This window comes from Pseudopipra pipra, chromosome 9, assembly GCF_036250125.1.
Source record: "Pseudopipra pipra isolate bDixPip1 chromosome 9, bDixPip1.hap1, whole genome shotgun sequence".
NCBI classification, from domain to species: Eukaryota; Metazoa; Chordata; class Aves; order Passeriformes; family Pipridae; genus Pseudopipra; species Pseudopipra pipra.
This window is the reverse complement of record NC_087557.1, coordinates 22,371,127-22,387,156: the sequence shown is the minus strand read 5'-3', so window position 1 is coordinate 22,387,156 and position 16,030 is coordinate 22,371,127. Positions and strand designations below refer to the sequence as shown.

Below are 16,030 nucleotides of genomic sequence, written 5' to 3'. Positions count from 1 at the left end.
TTTTCTAGTGTAGCTATAACAGGAACTGGAGTCTGTTTAAAAACCAAGTAGTTAATTTTCAAATTATTTGGGACAGGTTTTCAGATAAAAAGCTTTTAAAAATGCTTTAAAAAAGGAATATTTTTCACCAGAATCTACCAGTAATATATGCTATTTTAAAAAATTTGGATATGCTGCAAACATCCTTCCTACCCCCCTGAACAGAAAGCTGTTGATCTAAACTTTAATTCACAGTATTGTTGCTTGGGTGTTTTACTAAATGCAGTAATGTTTCCTGTACGTTTCAGCATAGATCAGAACTTAGTTTCCTAGGTCACCTTAAAGATAAAATCTTTAAGTTTTCAAGCAGTATTTGTGTGTTAAGAATGCCTTTCTGCACACTGTTCTACTCTGAAGGGGTATTTCCAGCTTACAGAAGAGCAGCATGTTTTATTCCTGGGCACATCTGTTTCCTACTCCTAAACTACACACTTGATCTGCACTAAAAGTGTTATCAACTAAATTTATGAAGCACTTAAGCACACTAAGTATCTATGTAAATCTCTGCTCAGCCCTTTAACAGAAAAGGGTAGGGAAAGAACATAGTGTGAAAAATAATGAAGGATCTGAGTGTCAAAGTAACTCTGGTAATCTCAAATGTCATAGCCTTACCTAAAAGAAGAACTGGCACTTTCTCATTTGTGACGTTAAAAGAAGGCAAGATGAATTTTACAAGTTTTATTATACAAAAGATGATCCAAACCCCTAAGAGCTCTTCTACAGTTCTAAAAGTTTTGTTCTGCAACTTGTACTTCCATATGCTTTTCCAAAAAGCCAAAATAAAAAGACTCATTAGTCTCACTTTCTTCTTAGCAAGAGTCTTGAAAAAACCCAACCGTAGCTGCATCAAAATCTGTTATTTATTCTTTGTATTCCAAGAATTGCTGAAGTCTTTTCTTATGTTCTGTAGACACTTGCACTGCACTAAAAACAAAAGCAGAACATTTTACATTAAGTGTAATACACCACAAAAATAAAGTCTCATGCCAAAATTGAGTATACATTGAAATCAATTACACTGAAGCTAAATTTTAGAAAACCCAGCTGTATGAAAAACCTATGTTCCAAGGCAAAGAAACATATTAACCCTTAAAACTGTCAATTCTCATCCTACTACTAAGACACTTGTCCCAGGAAACCTTGTCCATTTACTTACCTTTAAATACACAGAGCAACTGATTAACTTGCAAGGATGACTTAGGTGAGAATCTCTTAACATGATCTCTCCTGTATATCGAGCACTTCCAAACTGAGGGACATTTCATGCCCACAGGGAGAGATGGGCAGATGCTGCAGGAAGTTTCAGTCCCACATATTCAGAGGCCAAGTATGAAAGTCTGCCTGCTGTGACAGTAGCTGAGAAAGACCCTTTGGGTGACCAGGCAGCAACAGAATTCCATTATTTGGACCCTTCATAGGATTCTCTCCCTACAGAACAATTGTCTCTACTTGATTTATTTTCTTTTCAGCAGCTCAGATTTATTAAATGAGTGGTATTCACGAACTGCTTCTAAAGAGTTCATGAAAAGTCACTAAGAAAAATTACCCAGAAATCTATGAATAATAAATTTCTAAGTGGGACCATATATCTGCACAAGAACTTTTTAAGGTTCCACAAATCAAAAAAGTACTAAAATACCATGTTAGAATAATGACCTGAAGAGATTTTTTCCCCCCCGAACTTCCTTTCTCACAGGTTCTACAATAACATTATTTAAACAAAATTTAACAAGCAAGCAATCATGAGGAATTTCTTACTTTAAGTGTTCTCCAAAGACAGTAGTTATCCGGTACAGTGCTGTCTTCAGAGATGCTCTAAGTGCAAACCGTAGTGTTTTGTAGGATGTGTCCACCAGACTCCCTGAGACCCGGGAGGGCTTGCTAGAAACATGTGGCAGTTTGAAATGTCTGTCTACAACCTGATTGAGAAAAACATAAATGAAATCAGGTCATCTGTTCAATTATTTCATAATGTGACCATTTGACACGTTTGTGTCAAATAAAGCAAAAAAAGTGCACATTCGGAAATTCCACCAAGACACACAAGAATGTTTTGGAGATTGATCATTTCCCAGCCATCAACAGGAACACAGAACCAAGATTCTGTTACTAGTCTTAACTGCAAAGCACAGCACATGCTGCAGTAGAAACACAACTATGTCCTGTATTATGACTTCTTTCTTTTAAAAACAAGGGTATTGGCTTTTTTTTTCCCCCTTGTGCCTGTTCTTGGAATAGATGACTTGCACTGAAAAACTTTAATAACCTTCAAATTCTTTCCAAGAATGTCCATTAGGGCAGTGTAAAATGATTATGTCAATAGGACATGCACAGCCTTGGAAATAAATCTGGATTTTTTTAAAATACACATTGAACAAACATCAGTGACTTGAGGGTAATGTCTTAGTATTTTGAAAGAGAACATCATACAGATCTTATCTCCTGTGATTTGCAATGTCTCCAAGTGCTCCATGTTGCACGAGGAATTGTGTACAGCCAAATACAGTCCTAACTCTGCATAAAATATAGTAGTGTAATTGTTGCATCCCTGAAATAAGCACACAGTACCATTTTTTATTTTGAAACATTCCATGCTTTCTCCTTTTACATTTTAAAAAACAAACAGGGTTTTTATTCAGCTGTTTCATAGTGCACACAGTGACAACCAGCTGTTTTGTTCAGATTAACTGCAAAAGAGCTGTTTCAGTGGCAACAACTTGAATGTTATGACTAGTCAGCAAGGTCATAATGTAAAATTAACAAGACTCCTCCTAAACTTGTCCTGCAGTAAGGAAAAGTTAACAGTTTTACCTCCTGAAGAGTCAGTAAAGTATTCAGGATAGCTGGCAGTGTAGTTTGGACAACTCCAAACTGGTCTTCAGTAAAGGAGGCTGCTACCAAGTGAGACAGACCTTTAAAAAAAAAAAAAACAACAAAAGAATTTTGCTCTAATTAATGCTTCAAAAGCTGAGAATTCAGTAACAAAGATCATGGCATTGCCTAAAGAATCTACTAGTGTGGTAAAGCTCTTCAGGACTTACTGCAGCCAGCTGACAGTTACCTCAGCTTTGGCTCAAGGACTAAATCACTCACTGGTTTTACAAGTGTATTATAGCTTGAGGTTGATAAAGCAAGAGAGATTATATATTAAATAAATTTTTAAAAACCCATTGGCTCCCTTTTTCCAAAAGAAAATCCCAAAGTGCAACCACATACTGTCATTTTTCTGATTCTCTGCAGATCATCTTTTTCTGTTTATTTGCTACGTTACGACCTGAGTGCCTCCCTCAATTCCCTGATTAACAGAGAAACACTCAGAGCCTTTAGTCAGAAAAGCTGCTGTAAAAAGAAGTCATAAATCTATTGGTGGGAAAATGTAAACGTGATACATGGCTTCACATCAGCGAGAAGCAAAAGAAATAAGTTTAGGGATCTCTACAGAACATAAAGTAAGAGATCTCAGATGGGATCTCAAAACTAACAAGTGAATTAGACTTTAGCCTAATGGTGTCTGGTGTCTGAAATGCAGTTGGGATTTTGTCAAAAGTGTTTCAAAGACTTTTATTCTGTTATATTTATAAAGCACAGAGGCCCAGAAAAGTTTTCCATGAATCATCAGAGTGGATCACCTGGAAACTGCTTACCTTCCAAAGCCCAGATATGCATTTGGGCATCAGAGAAGACAGCCTGGATGGAGGCTTCTGGGTGCTGAGAAGAAACCAAAATGTTGTGAGTGCACTTTATAAATAATAACACAAAACCTGCAGGTTTCACTAAGGTATTACACATTCCATAGGGTCCTGTCCCTCCCCTCAGAACAGACAGGTATGGGATAATCCTGCTATGAAACTCACAGTAAGTACAAAATTGTACTTATAGAAAACCTTAGATAAAAATACAGGTTTTAGAACCCTTACTCTACGACAAGGTACAAAAGGCTACAGCAGAGCCCATGTGCTCCTGCATTTCCAGTCCTTGCTGCTCAGTCTCAAACACAGGATCACCCTTACCTTGCTGAAGAAATACATTATCAGTGCCCGTCTGGACAAGAAGTTTTTTATCTGAAAAGAAACAAAAGATTAAACTTATGATCTGTATTTATGTAAGGTATGCACAGTTGGCCCTCTTCAACTCTACCAGCTTCACACAGTATAGAGGCATTGAGGGGTAGGGGGAGGGAAGGATCTGTGTTATGTAAGCCAAGCAGAGAAGGAAGTATTCATTCCATAAAATGGGAAATTCTTCCAAAGAATACCCAAGATGCACCCTGTATATACTGCAGTTTTTTTCTACCTGTTCTTGCTTGTTCTGAAGCCATGTGTAAATAAATTTGGGCTGTACTGCCTCACTACCAGCTTTTGCAGCAGAGAGCACTGGGAAGGACTCATGGTGGGAACCATTCATTTGATGATCTACAAGAAAAAAAATACAGTATCTTCAGAAAAACTGGTTGCTGTCACTTTAGTCCTCACAATACAGCTCTCCATCGACATGGCTACTACACTTATGGCTACAAGACAGTGCTGTGGAAAAATCTCTACCTGAGACTGATGTCCACAGCTTTGGTCCCCTTCTCATAACAAGGGGACTTTGGAGCGGTCCATGCCAAGAGGAGTTTACATCCACAACTCCCTTCTTGCAATTTAAAGCAGGTGAGGTGAAGGGTGAACCAATGTCAGACCCAGGAGACGTCTTCAGAGGCATTAGGGAGGGTTTAACCAGTGGAGACATGGTGGCTCTGAGAACAACGTTAGACCTCTGTGACTGGAAAGAGATGTCTTCTGTCCCAACAGCTCCTAATGACACAGAACACACTGCGTGGAGACAACAGGCTGGCACAGATGAAATAACAGACAGGTTTGTTATTTCATTGATATTTCAACAACTTCTGTATCATCAGAGCTTTTATTATAGGACATTGTTACTGCTGTGGTCTTGCAAAGAAGTACATCAGCATAAGCATGGAGTGTTTTCCAAGTTCAACAGTTTAAGAACAGCAAGTAATGAGAAGGATCCTTGCGAATTTATTTTTCTCCTTTTGCTAGTCATCATTACTACACCCTGATACAGATCCACATAAAGTGGGCTATTAGGATTAAGTACTAGAGAAAAGGCTACATATAGAAGAGTGACAAGTCTTTGGCAAGTTTGGTATGTAAAAAAAGGCATGTCTGTCTCAAAATCCAAGGAATAGCAACATCAGAAGAAATTTACCTCTGACATACCAACAGTCCCTGCTGTTCCCAAAGCACTGCCTGCTAAGGGATTTCATTACCTGGCAGCCTTGTGCTAACACAGCTCTGCTGCCAGGAGTGATGCCCAAGTCTGGCAGGTAAAACATCCAAAATGCTTGGATGCTGCACACAGCTCAGGAGTCAGATTGGGCTTTTCTTATTCTACAGTGATATTAGTGAATCACACAAACATAAAAAAAACCCTAATTTTACCATTTTAAACTAATCATAAGAGCAGTTATGCAAATTAAAAAGCATCTCCTGGCAAGTTTGTAAACAAACTGAGTAAACATATTCTTTCCAAGCTTTCTAGTTATTTTGAGATTATCTCAACAAGAATACCTAAAATGATATTGGGAGAGAATCTTTTTTGTTTGCATTTATTTCCAGAAATTCCTGTGACTCATTTGCCTCGTAGAGCTTAACTAAAACTAATGTACCCATGTATCTATCTGTACTGTCATGCTTTACAAACCTTTATGAGCATTTTCTCACATACCTGGAGTCTGTGGAGGTACTTTCAGCTCCCCCACTGGCTGCTTTGCTCTCCCGTTTGCTGCTGCAGCTTCCTGCTGTGCAATCAGCCTCTGGGTCAGATCACTCAGAAGACTCAAGCACTCCCTTGATATTGCAGTCCAGTTGTGTGGGTGCCCACCTGACATATGCACACAAAAAGGAATGTTTAGCCCAGCTGCTCCTCTTGTATCTGTTCTGACAGTGCCCATGTGCTCTCAGCAGGAGCTTCACAGTGACAGTGCTACTCCATTTGTAAAACGCCACAGGGCATTTCCACTGTGACAGCTTGTTCGTACTGAGAGGAAGATGAAAACATGGACAGATTCCATCCTCCTATCAATGGATAACTCTAAAAAGACTTCAGTGGAACCTGCTAAGCAAGCAGGAAACACAGGCAGTTCAGCCTATCTGACCTGAAATCACTGAACAGTTAAAATGAACAAAGTAATATCAATGGGGATGGCAAACAGGTCTGAAGCAGTACAAACACTAGAATTCCTGATAAGGTGTTACAAAAAGTTCCTGAAGGCTTCTAAACAGTTTTAATTGACCTTCTCTGCCATATCTTTGAATATAGCAAAGGGCCTGTGTACTAATTGAAATTACAGCCAGTGTTTGCTCTCATGGCTCCAGGGGTGACTCACTGTTTGTGCCTGATTTCCCCTCACTCACACCTCAACATTCAGCTTTCATACACATCTGCTGGAATATCCAATCTGGACTATTTGATTGGTGGTGTGAATCAGAGGGCCCTGCTTTCAATATCCTAAACCTGTATGTCCTCATGGCTGTCATTTAAATCAGACACCAGAATGGTTTGAGTTTAGTAGATGAAACAATACGAATATAGATAATTAAGCGTTCTTTTGGAAAAGGCACCACAAGGGATGAGGCCTCACAAAATTGCATAACTTGTATAACAATTTTTGAAAAAGGAAAAGAATCAACACAAAATAGTTTTTGTAATTACCTGGCTGACTAAGGCTAAAGACTTCCTGTCGTCGAACAGGGGAGTACTGGGAAAGTAACATCAAGTCTTGTAAGGCTAAAAACTAACAACAGAGGAAAATGTTTTAGTGCATGCAAAGTCCAGCGCATTTCCTTAAAAAAATATGGAGTTATCCATACAAAATCAATCCCTACCAAAGAATGATTTCACACAGACTAAAACCAGCCATGAAACAGAAAAAGAAGGGAGGCAAATCCCTAGGACCACTCTGGATATGGCTGCCGAGTTGGTAAGAGCTTCAGAGAACTTTACTGATATGTCAGTTCTTTGGAGTTCAAGTAGATCTAACACTATTTTTTATCTGAGCAGATCAGGCAGAAGGAGCCCAAGACACAAAAAAGTCTAAGGAAAGAACTGTTTTTGCAAACCAGAGCTCACCTACAGCTTTAGGGTCAGTGCCTTACGGGACCAACCTACCATTCTTTTTCATGTGATAATTAACGTGCACAATATGCAAGACCCTATCATAAATTAGACATTTTTAGTAACATCTGAGATTATAAATTGTGCTGTGCTCAACTCTTCTCCACACATCCTCTGATAATGCAGCTAAGCTTAAAAAGGCATTGCAACCTATTGTATCTCCAGCCTTACCAGAAATCTGTACAATCAGTAAATGTGGATTTTGCGTGTGCAGGAGAATAATCTTATCTTTATTTACATAATACTTCTTATATGAGGCCTTCGATTTTTAAGTATTATAATCAGCAAGTCCTATTAATGATTACCATAGACCAAAATTCCTCCTCTTTACTCACAGTACACACCAATACACTTATGTTGCAAACAGATCTTTCCCTCTAACTAAATGAATCCTTACAGTAACAGCGTGGTGAGCACCAGCAGATGTCACTACTAAACAAATTTTCACCATTAAGTGTAACAGCCTTTGTGAATGTTCTGAGGCAGCTTTTGAAGGAACTGGCACCTCAGTTAACAGAACTGGTACCAGGAAGATGTGACTGAGTGCTCTGACAAACACCTCAGCACACAGCCAGCAGGGAAGATGGTGGGAGTTCAATTACCTTTATAAGGAGGGGAGGATTGCTGTTTAAGATTTTAGGCAGGCACTGGTCTGTCTCCTCAGCAAATGTTGGCTGGACAGGAAAATGATGAGTCTAAATATAAATATCAGAAGTTATGTTATACAGAGGAAATCACAAGAAAACCTTATGAAAAACCCACCTGAGCTGTTACTTGTCAGGTGAACGATGAGCTACAAAAGCACATAATCCACTGCTTCAACTCACTGCAAACTGACCTGGAATTTCTAACATGTAATAAAAAGACTTTACTCCTTATGTTTAAAATTGAAAAATCTCAAAAAAACTCAGATATTTTTATCTTAAAGTACGTTCCATGTAGCCATAGAATACATAGCTAGGTGCATCATATCGTTATGAAAGAAATTCCTCTAACCACATACCTGTGAGAAACTAGTGATACCATCTTCCAAAACAAGACTGAAACCTGAACTGCAAAGTCTGTCTTGACCTGGGTAACCATTCTGGTGAAGAACTAAGAGCTCTTTTACCAAATAAGAAAAGATAATCCACTGATAAGCTAAAAAATTCTTATTTTTATCATCATAATTTTCATGTCCTGTGTTTTAATAGAATTCCTGTGGCTATAACATTTAAAATGTGAATAGCAGTGCTTGAATTGTATCAAACATCACAACTTTTTAACCCTATTTAACATGGTTCAATTTGGGCACAGATTAACTGTTAGTTTTATGTTACTGCACTCATCTTACACACCATAGCTTTATTCTCCTCTGTTTCCAACTGCAAAATTTAAATTTGAGGTAGCAATTGCTTTCAAAGTGTTAATAAATGGACTTTAAGTAGACTAAATTTCTTTCATGACTTCAGTTAACACTATGCAAATACTTATAAACAACTCTGGAATTTTTTTAGCTCATTAAAAAAAATAAAATCATGTGAATAAACAAATGTTTTGTTCAACAGTCAAAAGGGTAAGGTCCATTTTATACCTTCCCAGATGGTTATTTTTGTCTTCCACAGATCTATAAGCAATAGAACAACTACAGACAGCAACAGTGTTCACGGGTGCTTCAGTTATTATCCTTTGAAACACCTCAGAGCTGTTCTTATGCTTAGACCTTTTTAAAGCTAACATCCCAACAGCACTGTATGCCATTTCACTCCATGAGTGCTTTGCACTAATACATTGATGCAGGACTTAAACCTCACTTTTTTCCCCCTATTTATCTGCAGTCTAGTCAAGCTTTCACTGAAAAAAAAAAAAGTTGTTTTTTCCTCTGTATTTGTAAACAAAGATCAGTCAAGTCTCTGTTGGCAAGACTTTTCCTTTCTCCCCCCCCCTTCAATCGGGGTCTCATATATTTAAATGGTCTTTTTTTAGCCCTTTTAATTTGTAACTTTATGGTTGAATGAAAAAGCACAAGTGTCTTAATTCCCACGGTTGCTTGAAGTCTATTTTAATACTGCAGACCTAATTAGATTAACATGTTTCTGCTTTGGAGAACTCTGTACTTTGAGGGTTTGCTTAAATTTGAGCTTTCTAGAGCTTAGCTTGCAGGAAACAGTTTATTGTTTTCTTAGCTTGTCTTGCTCTAAGGAGAAAGGGAAAGTCAGTTAATGCCCAGGTCTGTCTTGTCTGTTATCAGTTACTGTCTGCAGCACATGCCGTGAAAATTCAACTCACAATAAGTTATTTCCTAGTAAAACTGCTTTTGAAAGAAAGTATTATCTGTGCAACACTGATGTTCTACCTTTAGCACTGTCACAAGTACTAACCTCTGTAGCATAGATTTTGAAGAGCAGCCACGCAATGTACCAGGTCATCAGAAGAAACACACCACACAACCAGGTATGGTAAAACAAGGAGAGATCCAATAAGCCACTCAGAGTGTCGAGAGGATGCAATTTACTGGAGATAAAACCAAGAAGATACAAGTATTTTAGTAGTTTTATTTTGGAAGATGCTTGCAGTAAGCTGTTACAGCAGCAACAACAATTACAGGAATAAAGTTGTATTTTTTTTTTTTTTTTGCAAAAACAATTTCTTAAATATATTTGAGATACCAGTTCTTTGATTTTTCAGTAACTGATGAAATAAAGTTCAGACAAATGAATGAAGTTAGGGAAAAGAAATATGAAATAAGTAATAATGATTACAGTTTTAGTCAATTAAGGTGTTAAGACTCCAGCTTCCCTGTTTTAAAAACAAACAAGAGCCATATAAAAATAAAGATGCCCCACCAAAAAAACACCACAGAAAAGCAGGTACAACACATACATGCAATTCGGAGAGATTAGCCTTTCTAATACTTTAGAGACTTACAGAGATGAAATAAACAGAGGATTTCTTAATTACTATCTTAATGACAAGATGGTTCCCACAAAGGGTTGTTGGTTCCTTTTGGATCCATTTCAGAAGCACCCAACGCTCCCCACGTTTCGTGTGGGAAGGCAAGGAACCCAGTCCTGCTACCAAGAGGCAGCTGCTAAGCTGCACCTCCTCAGCAAAGGGAGCTGTCAGCAATATTCCAGGCTTCCAGCACAATGTCCTACCTACCTGTCTATATGAAGATCCATTGTGGTACATATCCATACCTTTGGGATATAACCTACGGAATCAAAAAGAAACACTGAAACAAATGTGACGTTGCAACACACACACACAACAGGCCAAAAAGACAAACACAGAATTAAGGCAGAGACAAGAGACTGGTCTTGTAACACACGTGGACAAGGAAACAATCTGCCTTTGGGGTTTTTGGTTTTTTTCAAGAAATAGAAACAGGAGAATGAAAAAAAGGCTTCAGGTCAGCAACTGTACACAGAGATGTAGACCTTCTCTTTTATTGCCAGCTTCTCAGCACTGAGTTAATTGTGTTTTCTCACTCCACAAAAGAGGGTTAATAGTAGTTTAATACTAATTTTCACTAAAGCTCTGGCAGCAGTAAAGTGCTTTTAAAGACTTAATGGAAACTGACATAGAACCACCATACTTCTAATTTATCTTCTGATGTAAATAAAGTGGAAATAATTCTTGCATATTTTGACATCGTTTAGGAGGATAATTACAACCATAACATAAAGAATTCCTTATTTTTAGAAGTCCGATGCAAACATCTTTATCAGCAGAGATTTTTTTTAAAGACAACATGCCATTTTCATATGGGAGGGAACCATACTGCCTTTATCTCCCCAGTTCCCTCCAAAAAATATATAGGGCACGTGAGAATAAAGCCAAAGTGTTATTTTTTATCTAAAAAAATAGGGAAAACATAGCAACATTACATGTGGTGAAGTCATGCCCACTGCTGGTGTGTCACATTCAGCTCTGTGACACTACACTTCCAATGCCAAGCAATGAAGGGAGCAGTCCCAAGGCATGGAGATGTTTATTAATTTATATATATATTTCAGGATATTTAAAGAAAAAAGGGAATATAAATTACAGACAAAAACATTTTTTCAACTGCACTGTTTTCAGATTTATAACCTCTTTGCACAAATCAGGACAGGTATGTATAGAGTGGCCCAAAGCATCAGGTTTTGATGTAAATTGTAAACCACCAGCTGAATTTGGTTGCTCCATTTACAAGCTATTACAGGTTATTTCACTGCTGCCTACAATGAGATTTCCTGCACAGAAGAGATCACCAGAGACAGTAACACAGTGATCAAACAGACTTCAGGGTAGAAACGTATTATTCCCCACTCCCTTCTCCCTAGAACACTGTCACCTCCTTATCATGTATCAGCCAGACAATAAATTCTTATAGAAGGTGTTCATCTCTTTGGAAAAAGACATTTCTCTTATGCTAAACAGACTTCTGTGAGGCTGTAAGAACTGCCATCCTACAAATATTGCTGTACAAACCCTGTGCCTTTTCCTCCTGTCTTACAGAGGTGTTAGATCTCTCTTTTTGTTTAAACAAGTCTAAGTGTCTTCAGCAAGTTACCTGAAAGGCTGAAAAATAGCATAACAGGCCTGACTGATTAAAGTTTTCAAAATACAGGAATAAAAAAAGAAAAAAAAAAAGAGAGAGAACTTCAGGAACACATACCAAAAAAGTAATACGCAACAAAGAAGTTTCTAACAAAATATACTGATTCCACACAACTGTGTTTGATCAGGAGAGGCAAAGATCTTCTGAAACGTAGATACTTGTATTGCTAAAAACAAACAAGTAAAAGTTTAGTATTGAAGTCTAGAGGAGTTAAAAAAATTAGTTTAAGGCAATTCCAAGTGTTACACGTACTATTTATTCTCCCAATCTTTCCTGCCATTTTATAAGCATCTCTAGTTCTCATCCTTTTTCCTACTTGTAGCAGTAGAAAATGGAGGATGGAGTAAATTGACTCTATACACAAGAGAAGACACTATAAACTCTAATGCAAAATAAAGGAAAAAAACCCGAAGAATACATATTTCATCTACTAGATTTCATTTAGATTCTAAATGTTCAATTAAATTATAGGGGAAATTTAGACAAGCATGAGTTTCAGAGTCAGTAATCCTCCAAGGAGAGAAACCAACTTAATGCCTTCCTCCATACAATAAATTATATTTCTTTCCAAATGACTAAAGCAACCCAGCTGACAAACGAAACCTTCAAAATGAAACCATGCAAATTAAACCAAAGTGATTTCATTCTTTACTTGGCTAAGTTACATTAAAAAAAAAAGGAGAATTAATAATATTCAAATAATAGATTTTTTAAAAAATACTACAGCTACAGCATTGCCAAATTGATATCTGGTTTGCTGATAAACTCAATGCTCAGCATAATGCAGTATAAATGTTTTTCACTAATACAAGCAACCTTGTTTAAAGATACCTCTTGCCAAGTTGGCTGGACTGTGTAAATCTGCCAATGAGGCAAAGTTAATGGCTGCTGTGAGGCTACAGCAACAGAATAAGTATTTTTAAGATGATGTTTCACAATGGTACAGGTTTCTTCTGTGGGACTGTCCCCTCCAAAGGAATTGTTGGAATTTTAGTTTCCATAGCACTACAAACATGGAACAGCTTTAGATACTGAGCTTTAAGCAAGATTAAATATGTTATTTAGACTTGAACTGAGTTGGTACCCAGTTACAACTGATAATATGCCTTTCTTTATTTTTAAATCTCAAGATTCTCAGCTTTTAGGTGACCCTTGTTGTCAGTTCAAGGAGTTGACACCCAGTTGCCTCCAGTTGATATCCAGTGTACATTGTCTCTTTCCTGTAGTTCACCTGCCACCTCAGCCAGCTTTTAACATGCATCAGGTTAGTCTAAGTCTAAATATTCCAGTCACAGCATCCCAATTTTTGTGTTCATTTGAAGGGAGCTGAGCAGGAAGGAGGAAGATGAGCACTGCTGGCATTTAAAGCTGAGTGCACACTTGGTCTATCAGTGAAAGCCTGCCCACAGACCACTCCTACTGCCACAGTCAGATATACAAACTGTCCAGGCTTTTTTCTGATCACTGTTTTACTTAGACATGTCCTTCTACAAAGGTGTTTAAACCTCTTACCTGAATGATTGGAAATGGCAAATAATTCATATTGTTGATAAGATAGAAAAGGCTGTAACTGTATCCCAAGAATGTTCCAGAAAGTAGAAAGAAGAGGTGATACTCATTTAGGCACGTCTGAGGAATAGCATCATCTAGGCTAAAACAGGAAACAGAATTAATTCTGAGTTCAAAACAAACTCATTCAAGCCTTAGGAAGTTCAAAGGAAAAGTCTGATTTTGCTTTCCTAATCAGTACATGTGATGGTATCTCAGTAAGTTTTTGCTAAAGTAGGAATCCCACCACCTGTTTTTGTATTTTATGCATTTAGGATGCTTCCAGTATTTATGAAGTGTGTCCCATTAACCATAAGACCAAGACTTAATTCAAGTGACAACCAATTTGACACCATTCAACTTTCCACTAAGAATCCTGGCAATTTAGTTTTTCTGGTCCAGTTATTTCTCTATGCACTGTAACATTTAAAAAAGGTGGTATTTTCTGTCCTTTAATAAAGAAAATCAACATAGAATTACTTATTTTTGAGAGTACCCAAATTCTAGGGATTTTTTGAAAGAAATTATCAGTAAATACATTTTATAATAAAAATTTTTTGTTTATCTTTAACACACGCACACAATTACCTTTCTGAAGGCGTGCAGGACACAGCAAGAAACTGGAACCTGCCTTTTGTCATAACTGTAGCACACCAAGCCACCAGCATTCCCATTACAGCATGAACAAAAGAATGGATGACTTGCTGAGGGTGAATAATTTTTCCTATCAGTGCTAATCGAGAGCATGGTATCGATGGCACTACTGTAAATAAAGCAGAAAATGAATTTTCACTTCTTACTAATAAACCTTTCATAAAAAAAACAAAAAAACCCCAACCAACCAAACAAAAAAAAACCAAAACTAAAAACCTCACCATTGTCACCAAAGAACTTTTCACAGTTGGGATCAGTCACTAAATTATAAAGAAATCAATGAGATGGCTCAGCTAAGTGTCTCAACTATGAGGTAAGTGGGAATTTGGGATGATTTACTCAAAAATAAGCTTTGCATATTCTCTATATTAGTTTAAAAGGAAATCTAATCCACTAACATTAAATACATTGAATTTAAGCCCCAATGTCTTTAAATGGTCATCCTATTTAATTAGAGTATAAAAGACAGTTCTGCAGTTTACACAACCCACCTGCATAAAATTCAACGTTGAAGATGCTTATTACAATTAGCACCACAGACATGAGGAGGATACAAAAGATGACGTAGGAAGTATACAAATCATTGAAAGAATCTAAAAAAAGTAGAAAATATTATAGTTCAGGAGATTGCAGTAACACAGCAGTGGCACATTAAGTAACAGAAAAGAGCACTTAAATCAGCAACAATCCAGTGAGAGCTTAAGGGGGGGATAATGGTCAACGGGCTCTAATCCCACTAGATCTGCCCAGATGCACATTTCTGCATAAAACCATATTTAAACTTCACAGAAAATATTTTACACCCTTATAACTGGTTTTCTCATAACTGAATGCTCAGAGTTTAGTTTAAAAAAAAAGGCCTTCTAAGTGAATTAAACTATGGCTTATATAAAGGAGATTCCCTTAATTCAATAAAAGCTGCAGCCATCCAGCGATGCTAAAAAGGGAAGAAATTCCTTACAGATTGAAAATACAAAAGCAGCAAAGGGGAAAAGAAATCAAGTCTCTCTGCCTAGAGCAGCTCAGTGATCACAGGTATCAAGCTCCCAGATAAACATCTCTCAATTTTTGGTGTGTGTACTCAAGTGAAAGTTATTCTAATCATGTGGAGTAGCTGCCTCAGGAATTTCACTTGTGATTCCATGTACCACAGAGGAAACTGAAGCTCTTTATGGAAACAGCAGCTACACAGAGTGGAAGGGGAAGTGTGTCCGAATACTCGGAACAGACAAATAAGCCACTTACCCCGGGTTTTTTTCTGTGAGGGACGTGAACTTGCAACACTTATTCCTGCCTAGGGAGGACTATGGGCGGTGTGGTTTTAAGCCACACAGAAACACTTCAAAGTCTAAAGACCATTCAGGACACAAAGCGCAAGTGTAACACGGTATCACTGTCAGCTCCCGTTATCTGGGACCGAGCCCAAGACAACAGAGAGTGGAGAAAAAGACACAAATACAAATACGCGAGTGTAAAATCAGGAAAACACGGACGGGCACGTACTCGAGATCCAGCGCACCGGGTGGAGCAGGTCGAGCCCGCTGAGGACGATGAAGGCCGCGGTGCACACGGGCAGCAGCACCAAGGACCAGGTGACAGCGGCGGCCACTCGCCAGCCCAGCACCTGTGGGGAGACAGCATGAGGGGAGCGAGGGGGCGGGGGGGTCCAGAACCCGGCAGCCCAGCGCCTGAGGAGAGCGCAGCGTGAGGGGACCGGCACCTCCCGCCAACCCAGCGCCTGAGGAAAGACAGCTATAAGGGGGGACTGGGACACGCCGCCGCTCGCCAGCTCAGCGCCTGAAAGGAGCGCAGCGTGAGAGAAGCGGTCCCGGGGCACTGCCCTTGTCCCCGACCTGCCGCAGCAGCGCCCGCTGCCCGCCCGCCGCCGCCTCCATGGCCCGGCCCGGCCCCGCCGCCCGTTCAAAGCCGCCGCCCAACGGCCCCACGTGCCGCGACCGCGACACTTCCGCCGCGCGCCCGCGCGCGGGCAGCGGCCAATGGGAGGGCGCGCACGCCCCGTCA

At 38.8% G+C, this 16,030-nt stretch overlaps 1 protein-coding gene across 1 annotated transcript; it reads right to left on the bottom strand.

Moving 5' to 3' along the window:
- Positions 1 to 702: 702 nt before the first annotated feature.
- NDC1 (NDC1 transmembrane nucleoporin) lies at positions 703 to 15,918 on the bottom strand. The gene is made up of 18 exons (XM_064665178.1): positions 15,862 to 15,918; positions 15,512 to 15,632; positions 14,500 to 14,601; positions 13,943 to 14,117; positions 13,319 to 13,457; positions 11,864 to 11,972; positions 10,363 to 10,414; positions 9,582 to 9,714; positions 7,824 to 7,916; positions 6,760 to 6,841; positions 5,773 to 5,928; positions 4,581 to 4,835; positions 4,333 to 4,451; positions 4,050 to 4,100; positions 3,684 to 3,747; positions 2,851 to 2,951; positions 1,798 to 1,958; positions 703 to 963 (listed from the first exon to the last, which is right to left on the bottom strand). The coding sequence occupies exons 1-18, from the start codon at positions 15,901 to 15,903 to the stop codon at positions 900 to 902; spliced, it is 2,019 nt and encodes a 672-aa protein (XP_064521248.1). The 5' UTR covers positions 15,904 to 15,918; the 3' UTR covers positions 703 to 899.
- Between the last annotated feature and the right edge of the window lie 112 nt (positions 15,919 to 16,030).

Coding starts and splice junctions, on each gene's coding strand:
- NDC1 (XM_064665178.1), bottom strand. CDS start 15,903: ATGGAGGCGGCGGCGGGCGGGCAGCGGGCGCTGCTGCGGCAG. Junction 7,917..9,581: donor TCAAAATCTATGCTACAGAG/GTTAGTACTTGT, acceptor ATTTATATTTAG/ACTCATCATTTTCCTGTCCA. Junction 4,836..5,772: donor AGTACCTCCACAGACTCCAG/GTATGTGAGAAA, acceptor CTGTGTCATTAG/GAGCTGTTGGGACAGAAGAC.